Source organism: Myotis davidii, unplaced genomic scaffold, assembly GCF_000327345.1.
Source record: "Myotis davidii unplaced genomic scaffold, ASM32734v1 scaffold1113, whole genome shotgun sequence".
Taxonomy (NCBI): domain Eukaryota; kingdom Metazoa; phylum Chordata; class Mammalia; order Chiroptera; family Vespertilionidae; genus Myotis; species Myotis davidii.
The window spans coordinates 285,693-299,275 of NW_006284942.1; the positions used below are offsets into that span (position 1 = coordinate 285,693).

Here is a 13,583-nt window from a genome sequence, read left to right on the forward strand (position 1 = left end):
TGAGGTCGTGTTTCCGCTCACTCTGCCCTCAGAGAAATAATAGTCCCTCCCGTGGCGCTGATGGTTATTTAGTCATTCATTCATTTAGTCGCGCCGTCAAACACGAAGCTCCTAGCGTGTGTAAGCCGTAGGCGCTTGGGATGCAGCGTGGACAGAACCAGACTCCTTTCCTCTTGGAGCGTACATTCGGGCATGTTGCTCCTTTGCTAGCAGATTCATTTATGAACTGATATGTATTGAGCACTTATGTCAGGCACTTTTCTAGGCATTTGGAATACATCGGTGAATGTAACACAAAACCCGTATGGAACTAGTATGGACAGACAGACAAGAAGTAGAATGAAGTAATCGATTCTGTGGCATGATAGGAGAGAAGACGTTACGTATTTTTTTCAATAAGAGGGCAAGGGCACAACTCAGGAAAAACGTGACTTGACGGCGGTTGTTGAGGGAGCAAGCCACGGGAGTATCCAAGGGAGGAATAGTGTTGCAGACGGTGGGAGGAAACCACCGGTGCAAGGCCCTGGGGCAGAAGGATGGATGCCCTAATCCTACCTGCAGGGCGGCCGGGTGAGGGCAGGGCCGCAGTAGGTGGAAGAGGAACTCAGAGGTAAGGAGGGGCACCTGACACACCTAGGCTTTTGCCCAGTGAACTGAGGAGCCTTGGAGTTGAGCAGAGGAGGGACATGACTTACGTTCCAGAAGGGTCGCTGGAGCTGCTATAAGGGAAATGGCCTGGCCTGGGTCACAGATAGAATAGGGAGACCAGCAAGGAGGCTGTTGCAGGCACCCAACTGAGAGGTGATGGTGACTGATCCGAGGGAGGTAGCAGGGAGTGGGGAAATGGGGAAGAAGTGGATGGATTCTGGAGCTGTTTTGAAGATAGTCAATATGGTTCGCTGATAGTTTGGAAGGGGCTTGACTTAACCTTAAATTGACTCTGCGTTCATATTTTCCAAAACCGTTTCCCATAGAGATGAGAGGAATGTTTTACAGTTGCTTCTGATCAGGTTTTTGATTGGAGACCAAAAGCAAATTCAGCCCCTGCAATAGGATTTTGGTTTCTTTTATGCTTTAAGAAGAGTATTCTTGTATCACCCATCATCTATTTGTTCTTTTCTTTCAAAGTAGGGCTGTGTTGACCATCCCATCGTTTTGACAGAAGCGGTGTGCAACCCACTGTATTCACGACAAATGATGTCTGAGCTCCTTTTTGAGTGCTACGGGGTTCCCAAGGTTGCCTATGGAATAGACAGCCTGTTCAGCTTCTACCACAATAAGCCAAAGACCTTGATTTCCAGTGGGCTCATCATTTCATCTGGCTACCAGTGCACACATATTTTACCCATCTTAGAAGGGAGGTGAGTGCACTTACGGCATGAGTGCTCTTTTGAGAGGCATTCAGGAAACGTTTATTGGGTGCCTGTTTTAAAGGTGGAGTTGAAAGAACAGGTACCGGACCATGAACTGGCCACCGGGCTTAGCTCTGACCTATCTCACTTTGTGACTATGGGTAAGTAACTTCACCTTACATTCTTTGTGACCTCTTGGAAGGAGTTGAGGTGGATGGTCTCCGAGGTCCAAATCCACAATTGTGGAATTTTATAATTCTGGTTTATAGTGAGATAGCTAGCACTGGGGATGTGCCTGCAACCAAGGTACATGCCCTTGACCGAAATCAAACCTGGGACCCTTGAGTCTGTAGGCTGACGCTCTATCCACTGAGCCAAACCAGTTAGGGCAAGATAGTATTATTTTTTTTTAAAGCTCTTTAATCACCATAGTTTAGACCTTTTTCAGGTACAGTGCCTGGCACATAATAGGTACTTATTAAATGTTTTTGAGTTGAATAAAAAGTGAGGGTAGTTTCTGTCATGTCTAAGATCTGTTCTTATTTTATAGTTGGGCTTTTGTTGTCTGATGAAAGACTGAGCCAGCATCATGGTCTCCTGAGATTTCTCATTGAGTAAAGGGGATATGTAAGAAAAGAGTCCTGGTTTTGCCCTCGCCAGTTTGGCTCAGTGTGGGCCTGTGGATTGAAGGGTCCCGGGTTTGATTCTGGTCAAGGGCATATGCCCAGGTTGTGGCCTTGATCCCCAATAGGGGGTGTGCAGGAGGCAGCTGATGAATGATTCTCTCTCATCAGTGATGTTGCTATCTCTCTTTCTCTCTCCCTTCCTCTCTGAAATCAACAAAAATGTATATTTAAAAAAAAAAAAGAGTTCTAGCTTTGGAGTTGAATGCCTGGTTTGTAGTCCTGCCAAGGATGAGGTACCTAGCCTCTTCACTTAGTTTTCTAATATGTACAATGGGAAAAATTGATTGCTCAGGGTTATTCTGAGGATGAAATGAGATAATGTAGATAGATGATGGTACTTTGTAAATTATAAAGCACTATGAACATTTAACTTAAAACAAATGCTGTGGAATATATTGAGTCCTAGAGTAGTAATTTCTCTTGAAATTTTTACAAAAATTAATGAAGAAAAATAATTCTTACACATTACCAAACACTCCTGTACAGAGTTGTCTACATTATGTAAAACGATATGTAAAAATTAAAGATGATATTATTTTTATCTTGTATTGAGAGAAAATTATTTTACCTGAAGGCTAAGAAATGAACAGATTGGAGCATATCCTGTTCTATGCTGGCATCTGCTGGTGAGGTGTGATATAGCAGCGACATATCAATATATAGCAACTTCTTAGTGCTCTGTTACTGTCTCACATTAAGAACACAAAGTTACTCTGGTTCTCTTTCCCTTCAGTTCATGTGAAAGGGCCCTGGTAGTCTTAGGGAGTTACACTAAGCCAATATACCTGGGGTTACTTAATGTGTTTGTGTCAGTAGAAGTGGAGTGTTTAGGGAAAGGGGTCTCAAAAGTCTAGAGTTACCTGGGAAGCTTGTTAAAATGCAAATTCCCAGACCATCCCAGAGCAAATGAGTCCTGAGAATTGGTGCATTTAACATTTCCTCAGCTAATTCTAAGATACTTGGTTCTAGGACCACAGTTTGAGAAATTGATGGCGGGTCTGACTTCAGAGTACATGTTCTTCCCATTGAACCTGGTTTCCTTCTGAAACTTGCCAGAAGCTAGACATGTCTGTCTAGATATGGACTAGGAAGTCTGCATTGGTTAAGATGTTGGACTATGGGAACTTTAAAGTCCCTTCCAACTAAGGTTTTATGTTCTCCCGGCTGGTCTGTTTCTCCTCCTTCATCTACATTAAATTACCCTTTTTCCCCAAAGATGCTCCATATTCTCTTTCATGCTGTCAAAAATAAGTGCTGTTGCTCTGACCGGTGTGGCTAAACTGGGTGGATGTCATCACTTGCACTAAACGGTTGCTAGTTGGATTCCCAGTCAGGGCACATGCCTGGGTTTGGGGCTCCATTCCCGGTAGGGGGCATATAGGAGGCAACCAAAAGATGTTTCTCTCTCTTCTCCCTTCCTCTTTCTCTAAAAATCAATAAACTATTCTTTAAAAAACGTAAGTGTTGTTTTCCATTTCTTGGTTGTAGGTTAGATGCTAAAAATTGCAAACGCATCAATCTGGGAGGAAGTCAAGCAGCTGGCTACCTCCAGCGTCTCCTGCAGCTGAAGTATCCTGGGCACCTGGCAGCTATCACACTCAGCCGCATGGAGGAGATCCTGCACGAGCACAGCTACATCGCGGAGGATTATGTGGAAGGTAATGAAGAGGTTGTTTGCTTGCAGCTTTTGGATGTTGGCTTTGGGGGCATTCCTTAAATTGTTTCCAGGATAACTCATTTGCTCATTTTTTTTACTCATTACTTTTTAGCATCCCCTTTCCCTTTTGGTATTTACTTTCATAAAATGTTTAGTTAACTGATAACTTACATATGTAGGTTATTTTCAAAATTGTTTTGGCTATTCTAGTTCCTTGCCTTTCTATTTTGATGCAGTCCCATTTGCTTATTTTCTCCTTAGTTCCCATTGTCCTAGGAGATATATTGGTAAACATATTGTTACAAGAGATGCCTGAGATTTTGGTGCCTATGGTTTTTTCTAGGACTTTTATGGTTGCTCGTCTTACATTTAAGTCTTTTATCCATTTTAAGTTTATTCTTGTGTATGGTGTAAGTTGGTGATTTAGTTTCATTTTTTTGCATGTACCTGTCCAATTTTCCCAGCACCATTTATTGAAGAGACTGTCTTGACTCCATTGTATGCTCTTGGCTCCCTTGTCAAATATTAATTGAGCATAATGGCTTGTGTCAATTTCTGGGACCTTTTATTTCTTTTTCTTGCCTTATTTCACTGGTTAGGACTTCTAGTACAATTTTGAATAGGAGTGGTTGGAATGGGCATTCTTACCTTCTTCCCAGTTCCTTATCTTGAGGGAAGCATTTAGTCTTTCGCTACTAAGTACATGTTGTTAGCTCCAGGTTTTTGTTTTTGTTCTGTTTAAAAAAATTTTTTAAATTTTCATCTGAGGATATTTTTTTTATATTCATTTTAGATAGGGGAAGGGAGAGAAAGAGAGAAACATTGATGTGAGAGAAAAACATCGACTGGTTGCCTCCCCCATGTGTCCTGACTAGGCCAGAGATCAAACCTGCAATCCAGGTAGGTGCCCTTGACCAGGAATTGAACCCATGAGCCTTCGGTGTGTGGGCTGACACTCTAACCACTGAGCAGCACCAGGCAGGGTGAAGCTCTAGTTTTTTTGCAGATGCCTTTTATCAAGTTAAGGAAGTTTTCTTCTGTTTGTAGTTTTGCTGAGCATTTTTATTATGAATGGATTTTGAAATTTGTGAAATGCTTTTTCTACATCAATTATATGATCCTATGGTGTTACTGCTTTGGACTCTTCAATTTGGTCAGTTTTCTGTGTTTTTTTTTAACTATCTGAAGTTCTTTTGTTGGGTACCTTTTTAGGATTCTTATGTATTTTTGGCAAATTAATGTTTTATCATATAATCTCTCTTTTTATCCTTGGCAATTTTCTTTGCTTTGAAGTCTATGTGGACATTAATGTAGTCACTCGTACTTTCTTTTGATTAGTATTTGCATGGTATATCTTTCCATCCTTTTTTACTCTTTCCACATTATTATATTCAAAGGGAATTTCTTTTTTTGCTTTTTAATTTTTCTAAAAAATCTTTATTTTTGAAAGTATTACATATGTCTCCTTTTTCCCCCCTGAGAATTTCCTAATAGTTAGGTCTTTTTAAAATCTATTTTCTCAGTCTCTGTCTTTTAATTGGAATGTTAAGATGATTTTAAATTGATTTAATTATTTATATATTTGGATTTCAGTATACTATTTTATTATTTGTTTTCTGTTCCTTCTCTTTGTTGATCTTGTTTCCTTTTGCTGTCTTCTTTTGGGTTTTGGGTTATTAGAACATTTTAAAAATATTTTTGGTATTCCATTTTATCTGTTGTTTTTTTACTATGTCTTTAAAAAAATTTTTTTATTGATTTCAGAGAGGAAGGGAGAGGGAGAGAGAGATAGCAACATCAATGATGAGAGAGAATCATTGATTGGCTGTCTCCTGCATACCCCCTACTGGGGATCAAGCCCACAACTCTGACTGGGAATTGAACCATGACCTCCTACGTTCATAGGTCGACGCTCAACCACTGAGCCATGCTGGCTGGGCTTTACTATACCTTTCTGTAGTTTTTTCAGTGATTGCTCTAGAGGTTACAATAAACATACTTTACACAGTCTACTTAGAATCACTGTTTTATCACTTCAAGTAGAATGTGGAAATGTTAGCATGCTAGTGACTCCTTTCTCTTTCCTCCTTTGTGCTGGAGTTGTCTTATGTAATCATCCACAACATTGGGAACTTGACAGACAGCGTATGGTTTTTACTTTTTTTTTTTTTTTTTAATATATTTTATTGATTTTTTACAGAGAGGAAGGGAGAGAGATAGAGAGTTAGAAACCTCGATGAGAGAGAAACATCGACCAGCTGCCCCCTGCACATCTCCCTCTGGGGATGTGCCCGCAACCCAGGTACATGCCCTTGACCGGAATCGAACCTGGGACCTTTCAGTCCGCAGGCCGACGCTCTATCCACTGAGCCAAACCGGTTTCGGCTGGTTTTTACTTTTAATTGTCAAACATTTTAAACTCAAAAAGAGGTTCATCTGTTACATTTAACCAGGTTTTCATCATTTCCATTGCTCTTTGTACATTCCTGGTTTTCCAGTTTTCCTTCTGGTATCATTTCTGTCTGAAGACCTGTACTTAGCAATTATTTTAGAGGAGGTCTGTTGGCATCATGTCCAATTTTATGGCTGCATTTTGTTGATTAGGTAGTTCAGAGATTGTATGGCATATGCTCTTTATCTTACACAGACCTAGAATCCTGGTATTATCTTTCTAATTTCTGTGCTAGTAGTATTGCTATTTCATAACTTTCAAATTTATTTATTTGAAGAATTGCAGAAATGGCGGTGCCCTGACTATTATGAAAACAATGTGCACAAGATGCAGCTCCCATTTTCCAGTAAACTGCTCGGCAGCACTCTGACCGCTGAGGAGAAGCAGGAAAGGCGGCAGCAGCAGCTGCGTCGGCTGCAGGAGCTGAATGCCCGGCGGCGGGAGGAGAAGTTGCAGCTTGATCAGGAGCGGCTAGACAGACTGCAGTACGTGCAGGTAACAGCAGATCCCAGATGGGCCCCCGGCTTTACTCAGCAAATGCTCCTCCTGTATATTCTTTCTTACCCACAAAGTGCATCAACTCAGTTGCCCTTGGGGTCACGAAGGAGTCTTGGATCATTAATACAGAGGATGGGATAGCAGCACGTATTTTTGAAAGAGCTGTGGACTCTGGCTTTGTTGATTTATGTCAGCCTTATAATCTCCTTTATTTTATTATTTAATTTTTTAATGTTAGTGTAGCACACATGCTGCAAAGTGCACAAATCTGAAGTTTGCAGCTCATGCATTTTCACAATGTGAAACACACCGTGTGTCTGCTCTCCAGATCCAGAAATAGAGCATTAACAGCATCCCAGCAGTCTCTCTCCTCCTGCCTACTCTTAGTAACCTTTCACTTCTCCCCACCCAAAAGATGACAACGTTTCTGATGTCTGTCACCATCGGTTAGTTTGCCTGGTCAGGTAGTGGTGAAACCATGATGCCATGGCAGCCTAGAGACAGCTGGGGAGGACAACTGTGGGACACTTTGTGGGGAGGTGTGGTTTTGTGGTGGGGTGGGCTGAGGAGCCCTAGGAGCCCTGTCCTACTGTAGTTCTCTGTTTGGCTCTAAGCTACTTCTCTTTCCTTCCTGTATGTGATTACACTGATGACTTTGAGGATGAGTGGTGACTGCTCTGGTTTCAGGAACTTCTAGAGGATGGCCAGATGGATCAATTTCACAAAGCCCTGATGGAGCTGAACATGGACTCCCCAGAAGAGCTGCAGTCCTACATACACAAGCTCAGTTCGGCCGTGGAGCAAGCTAAGCAGAAAATCCTCCAATCCGAAGTCACCCTCGAGGTGGATGTGGTGGACAGCAAGCCTGAGGTACTGAGTGTTTTGGGGAGGGGCGTCATGTAGAGATAGTAGACCTTCCTGAGTGTGGGAGGAGTGTCTGGAGAAGGCTGATATAAAAGGCTGTGACCAGACTTGGGGGAAAGAGAGCTGGTGTGGTGAGTGATGTCCACAGGTACACTGGCAGGGCAATGATAGCACTAACCTGTACCAACTGAAGTTCTGACCCAAGGGTTTTCACCCTGTAGACCTCTGGCTCCCCAGGGATGGGGAAGTGTGTGTGTGTAGAGTAGGAAGAACATTCACACACCACTTGTGTGGTGCTGTCTTAAACCTGAACCTGCTCCTGTGATGGTTCTTTGGCAGTTAGTCATACATACCCTTTAACTTCCTTCATTGCTTTATTAAGTCTACTAGAGGCCCTATGCACGAAATTCCCCCGGCTGCCGACACCAGCTTCCTGGGATCTAGGCTTTCCTCCGGCTGCCGGCAGACATCCTGGACCCGGGCTTCCCTCGTAGCACTGACTTCGTCTGGAAGGTCATCCTCTGTCTGGTCTAATTAGCATATTATGCTTTTATTATTATAGATTATTATTATAGATTGTGGTTCATCTTTCACTTACCTCCTTTCCATCTTAATGTTCTCTAAGGACAGGGATCATGCTGCATATATAATGCATTTGCTGGATGCATTTTTTACAGCAAATGGCATGCTCAGTAAAATGTTGGTTGAAGATCAGCCTTTTGTTACTAAAAACTGTCTTGAATAAGGTCTTTGATATTCTCTCTCTCTCTCTCTCTCTCTCTCTCTCTCTCTCTCTCTCTTTGTTTCCCTATCAGTGGACTATTAATAAGTGTTGATGTGGCCAAAGGGGCAGGGCTGAGGTAGGGCCATGGGTAATCCAAATGCTGTTGTGGGCCCTGTGTGGTGAAGGGGCTGCCTGTAGGTCACACCTCAGCCAGAGGTCGCTAGTTGGCTCTTCTGTCTTTAAAGCTGGAAAACTGTGTAAGTGTACTCACTGTTCCTGAATCTATCGTTTCTAGAATTCTAAAACAAAGGAACTTGTGACACTTCAGGGGCAGAAGTAACCAGTCCTACTATTGTTGTGTTGTTGTTGTTTTTTAAAAATAATATTTCTTTAAATCTAAAACCTACACTTAGAAAGAAACAGTCCTGTAGGAAAATCCAGTTTGATGCTGGGTGTAATTTGGTGCTTACCAGAGACTTCGGAACTGTTTGGCTTAGCATGAAAGTAGCTTTTCCCAGTGACCATCCCATAGCTGGAGGCTCTCTCAGTTCCTGCTTCCACCTCGCATTCTTTACCTCTCTCTGACGGGCTGTTGACTGCACGGGGACAGCCCCTGATCCTGAGCATGCCTATTTGCTAGAGCAGATCCCGAGTCAGGTGTCCTAGGTACAGCTTATGGCTCACTGAGATCTCAGCTAGAAGGGACCTTTCCTACTATCTTATTTGCACACAGCATCCCAGATCCGCTTCGGTGGAACCAACATGCATGTTCTAGTTTGCTTCTCCCACTTGTCAGGTTTGTGTTTCAGTTTGAGCTCTTGTTTACTGGGATCTAGGACCAAGTTGTCTTTGTTGTTTATTCATCCATATTTAGTTTTTATTATGTTTAACATGTCACCAGGACATCAGCATCCTTACACCAGAAATGTGCACAAAGCCAGCAGTCGCCAACCAGCGGTCTGTGGACCACTGGTGGTCCGTGAGGTCCGAAAGGTTGGCGACCACTGCACTAAGCCACTGGCAGGTTTAAAAGGAAAACAAACAACTTTGAAGATGTGATTCTTGAGCAGTTGGGGAACTAATTTTTCTTTTCTTTGGTTCCCTTTTCTGCATTGGTTTCATGCCATGATTCAGCCACTCCTTCATTCAGTCAGCAGATACGTGCTGGTGCCTACTTTGTTCTGTGCTCAGGGGGTACATATTAAATTTCTCTGGGCTTAGGGAGATTTTGAAATGTTAAACTTCAAAAGATTTCTCTGTATACAACAAACTTGATTAATTGATCTGTCCCCAGAGCTTTAATGGTCGGCGGACATTTATTAAAGGTGCTTGTTAGTGACTGGAGTTTATTACTGTAATCTTCCTGGGATAAATTTGACCATGACTCTGGCTGGACAGTTCTGCCTTCCAGAAAGTATTTGTAGTATTTTCTAACTATTCACTTAGAATGGAGAGAATGGATTTATGTGGACCAAAGTTCATATTAAAATGCCATCCAAGCATTAATGGCTGAATTAGATTAATATAGCTAAATTTTTTAACTTAATATTTTCTAAAATCCATTTTTATCTACAGACCAATCCTTTCCTGCTCTTACTATTGTGCAAGTATTCCGAGGAGGATGTTGTGAAGGAGTAGGCTCTGTTAGCATTGCTGATGAGGCATTTAAACCTGCAGGTGCCCACTTCCATGGTTTTAGAGCGCTGTCATTTGTTAGGAAACACTATGGGCCCCATATAGAAAGTTCCTTTGCCCGACCAGCTGGCATCAGAACTGGCCTCTGCTTGGTCCTGTGCTGTTCCAGGCACCCATGCTGCATCCTTCCTGCTGTGATTTGGCAAACCGTCATTCTGTTCAGTTTCAAAAAGAACAGTCATATTTGTATTTCTGAACACCACACAATGCACGTGAAGACCCTGGCAAGCCCTAGACGGAGAGAAGCCAGCCATGCTAGAGAGCTGTATTCTTTTTTGGATGCTGTTTTCTGCGTAGAAATTATTAGCTTTGTTCCTCTGTGAATCATGTGAATTGGGATAGGTAAAATATCTCTTTACCATTTTTAGTGACGCTAACAAGTTATCTTATTTTTTAAGGTGCCATGCTTTTGAATATGGCTAGATGAAGATGAGTGATACTTTTGTTGTAGCTGAAGAAGCTTTTGAAACCCAAACATCTTTATTCTAGGAAAACGAGAGGGTGTATCACAGGTGTCCACCACTGACAGCTAGGTGTGGTATGCCAGGGACTGGGGTTGTAGAGGTGATTAAGGTACAGTTCCTGCCCGGCCTGCATGGCTCAGTGGTTGAGTGTTGACCTATGAAGCAGGAGGTGATGGTTCGATTCCTGGTCAGGGCACATGCCCGGGTTGTGGGCTCAGTCCCCAGTGTGGGGCATGCAGGAGGCAGCTGATTAGTGATTCTCGTTCATCATTGATGTTTTTATCTCTCTCTCCCTCTCCCTTCCTCTCTGAAATCAATAAAAAAATATTTTTTTTAAAAAGATACAGTTCCTGCCCTTCTTGGTGCCTTAAAAAAAATAGAGCTGTAGAACCATACTTAGTGGACTGTAAAAAAAGCTTGTCAGGAATGGTAGGTATGTGTGGAAATGCAGATGGAGTTCTAAGAAAAGATTGGAATATTTAAGCTGGGCCCAGAAAGGTGATTTGATTTCCATAAGCATGAAGAGGGAAGGACATTTCAGATTGAAAGAACCACATGGGCAGGGAGCATGGCACATTTGGCATGTAGAGTGTGGGAGATGAAGTCAGGAGAGGGAGGCCAAGGCCTTTACCAATCAACCTGGATATTATTTCTCAGATAGACAAAGCCTTCAAAGTATGGTGAGCAAGGAAGTCATCTGATGAGATTTTATTTTAGGATAATAACTGGAGGCTGTTAGGAAGATGGTTTAGGGAGAGGCAAGGCTGAAGGTGGGAAGAGAGGATAAAAATGTGTTGTAGTTGACTTGAAATTTGTCTTGGGGGTAGAGGGTGGAGGAAGAGACACTTAAATGTAGGATCTAGTGATCTTGGTGCCAGTTAGAAGCAGAGGTGACAGGAGTGGCAATGACTGATGATAATGGAACACTTGACATGGGCAGAACCAGCACTGAGCTCTTCTGCAACTGTCATCTTGATTAATTTTTACTCTTCAACAAGTAATGTCATCACTCCCATTTTACGAATGAGAAAAGTGAGACTTACGGGAGTGAAGAAACTCGCCCAAGGTTGCACAGTTAGAGGTAGTGCAGCAGAGGTTCAGAGCAGCCATCGATTCCAGAGACACTGTGATCTCACTGAAAGGCAGTGGTTGGAAGATAAAGCCTTCCAGGCTTAGGAAGATAAAGAGCTAGGTTTCAAGTTTCTTAAAGTTTTTGTGGGACATCATGACTTCAGAATTTCAACTTAAGGCAGAGCCCAGAATTTGGAGCTAAGAAGTTCTGTTTTAGGCCAGGTTTCTACCACTTTCTGGTGTATTGTGGTCATGGGCAAGTTATTAAGCCTCCTGACTCTTGGTTTCCTCACCATAAAGTGTAGGTTATCCGTGGTGAGGATCATGCCAGGCAGCAGGCGTCCTGCTCCGAGTCAGATCATTGTTGGCAGAGATGCTCTCACCTCCTTTGCCAAGAGCAAGGTTCTTAGGTTCTCGCCTCCTTAAATTACCTATTTCTAAGCCAGTGCCTCTCATCCTGTTCTCTAGTCCCAGATGAAGAAATATTCCTTGTCCTTTCCAGGGTTTACCCTCCTCTTACATATGATAGGCCATCTATATTGGTCAGTTCTTAGAATGCATTGTCACCCCTCTCTGAGCCACATATGCCACGTGACTTTTTTGGGGTGTGTGTGTGTTGGAGGAATGTGGAAGGGCAGTTTGAATGCTAGTTTACATTGTAGTATATATGGATAGGCTAGGCATGCTCAGCTGATGGTATCGAGTCTGCCCGAACCCTCCCAAGACACCATCTCTTAAGACAGTCCTTTCTACAACAGCTGTCATTATTAGAGCATTCTTCCATGGAATACAACAGAATATTTCTTTCTGTAATTCTCCCATTTGAGTCCAGAAGGTGAAACTCACCTGCCTTTCATGTGGCAGCACCACAGGTGGCTGAAGATGCCATCCAGAACCACTCCCACTCCCACCTGTCCCCTTTAACCAGGTCAAATGCAAATGAGTTCTAAATCCTCCAATGGGGATGGTACCAGCATGTCAGGCCAGCCAGGTTCACTGTTGAAGAGGAAAGCCTGTTCCACAGACAGGAAGCATTCCGCCATCCGGGAGCTTTCAGTCACATCACCAGCCCGTTGGTATTGGCATGTATATCTACTAATTATGAAGAGATTTACTTAATTTTGCTGGTAGTCTAAGCCACTTTGTAAGACACCAGGTATCACACCCTCTCCCCCGAGTTCTGTGTGTGGTGGTGTGACTCCTGCAGGCAGCAGGGCTCCCACTGTGCCCCAGGTGTGGGTGGGCCCATCAGAAGGCTTCAGAGAGAAGGTAGGAGTTGAGGTTATATAAGTAGGAAGCAGGGCGGGGGACAAGAGCAAAGCCCATTCCTGGCTTTTCAGTCTTTTAATCCTTGTGTTCATGCGTGTTCTTTCCTTAAATACTTTAGAAATTTTTTCATGGTTTCATTTTTTCATAGTTTAGACCATTGGGAGGTTTCAGTCCTTTCTCGTGAAGTGAACTAATAGAACTAAGGCTCGCTGAAGTTACAGGATCTGTTCTGTTTTGTTTATTCTATTCTTAGACCCCTGACCTAGAGCCACTAGAGCCGTCCCTGGAAGACGTGGAAAACATCAATGATTTTGAACCCTTGTTTTCAGAGGAAACGCCAGAAGTGGAGAAGCCGGTCGCTGCTGTCCAGGTTGGACTCCTGCGGCTTCGATCATGCTCATGCTTTGAAGCTGTGACATAAATGACCAGGCTAGTCTAGTCTGCTCCTTTAGAGATATTTTAAAAATCCCATTTGTATTTTCTAGAAAGGGGGGTTCTGATACTTAAAACATCCAAAGTCAGGGTTATCAATTGGGGTTCCATCATCAAGGTCCGAGAATCTGTGAGTAATAAATAGTGTGTCTGATGGAAACATTTGGGTAAGTAATTGGGGACTTTATACCTGAAGACTAGCTTTAGTGGTTTAATTGAAATTTAAGCCAATGTCGTTATGCTTAATCCTCATTTGGGTCTACTTTTATGTCATACAGTGGCAACCAGAGAGGCTGACCTGGTCTGAGACACGCCTGGGAAAAAGCTTTCTCTGCTGTGCAGGGACCAGGTGCTGGACAAGGCCCTGGGCAGGAGACCTGGTCTTTCAGTCTTTCTGCTGCCACTCTTAACAGTCTCTT

At 43.0% G+C, this 13,583-nt stretch overlaps 1 protein-coding gene across 3 annotated transcripts in view; it reads left to right on the top strand.

The window, feature by feature from the left end:
• The first annotated feature begins 804 nt into the window (after positions 1-804).
• Positions 805-13,583, top strand: part of ACTR5 (ARP5 actin-related protein 5 homolog (yeast)) — a 26,562-nt gene continuing 13,783 nt past the window's right edge. Inside the window, exons 1-5 of one of the 3 annotated variants that reach the window (XM_015558426.1) lie at positions 805-1,361; positions 3,527-3,696; positions 6,425-6,642; positions 7,333-7,515; positions 12,986-13,102. In XM_015558426.1, the coding sequence (XP_015413912.1) occupies positions 1,195-1,361; positions 3,527-3,696; positions 6,425-6,642; positions 7,333-7,515; positions 12,986-13,102 (855 nt within the window). In that variant the 5' untranslated portion in view covers positions 805-1,194. The remainder of the gene's footprint in view (positions 1,362-3,526; positions 3,697-6,424; positions 6,643-7,332; positions 7,516-12,985; positions 13,103-13,583) is intronic. The other 2 variants (XM_015558427.1, XR_001512460.1) reach the window with 2 other exon arrangements.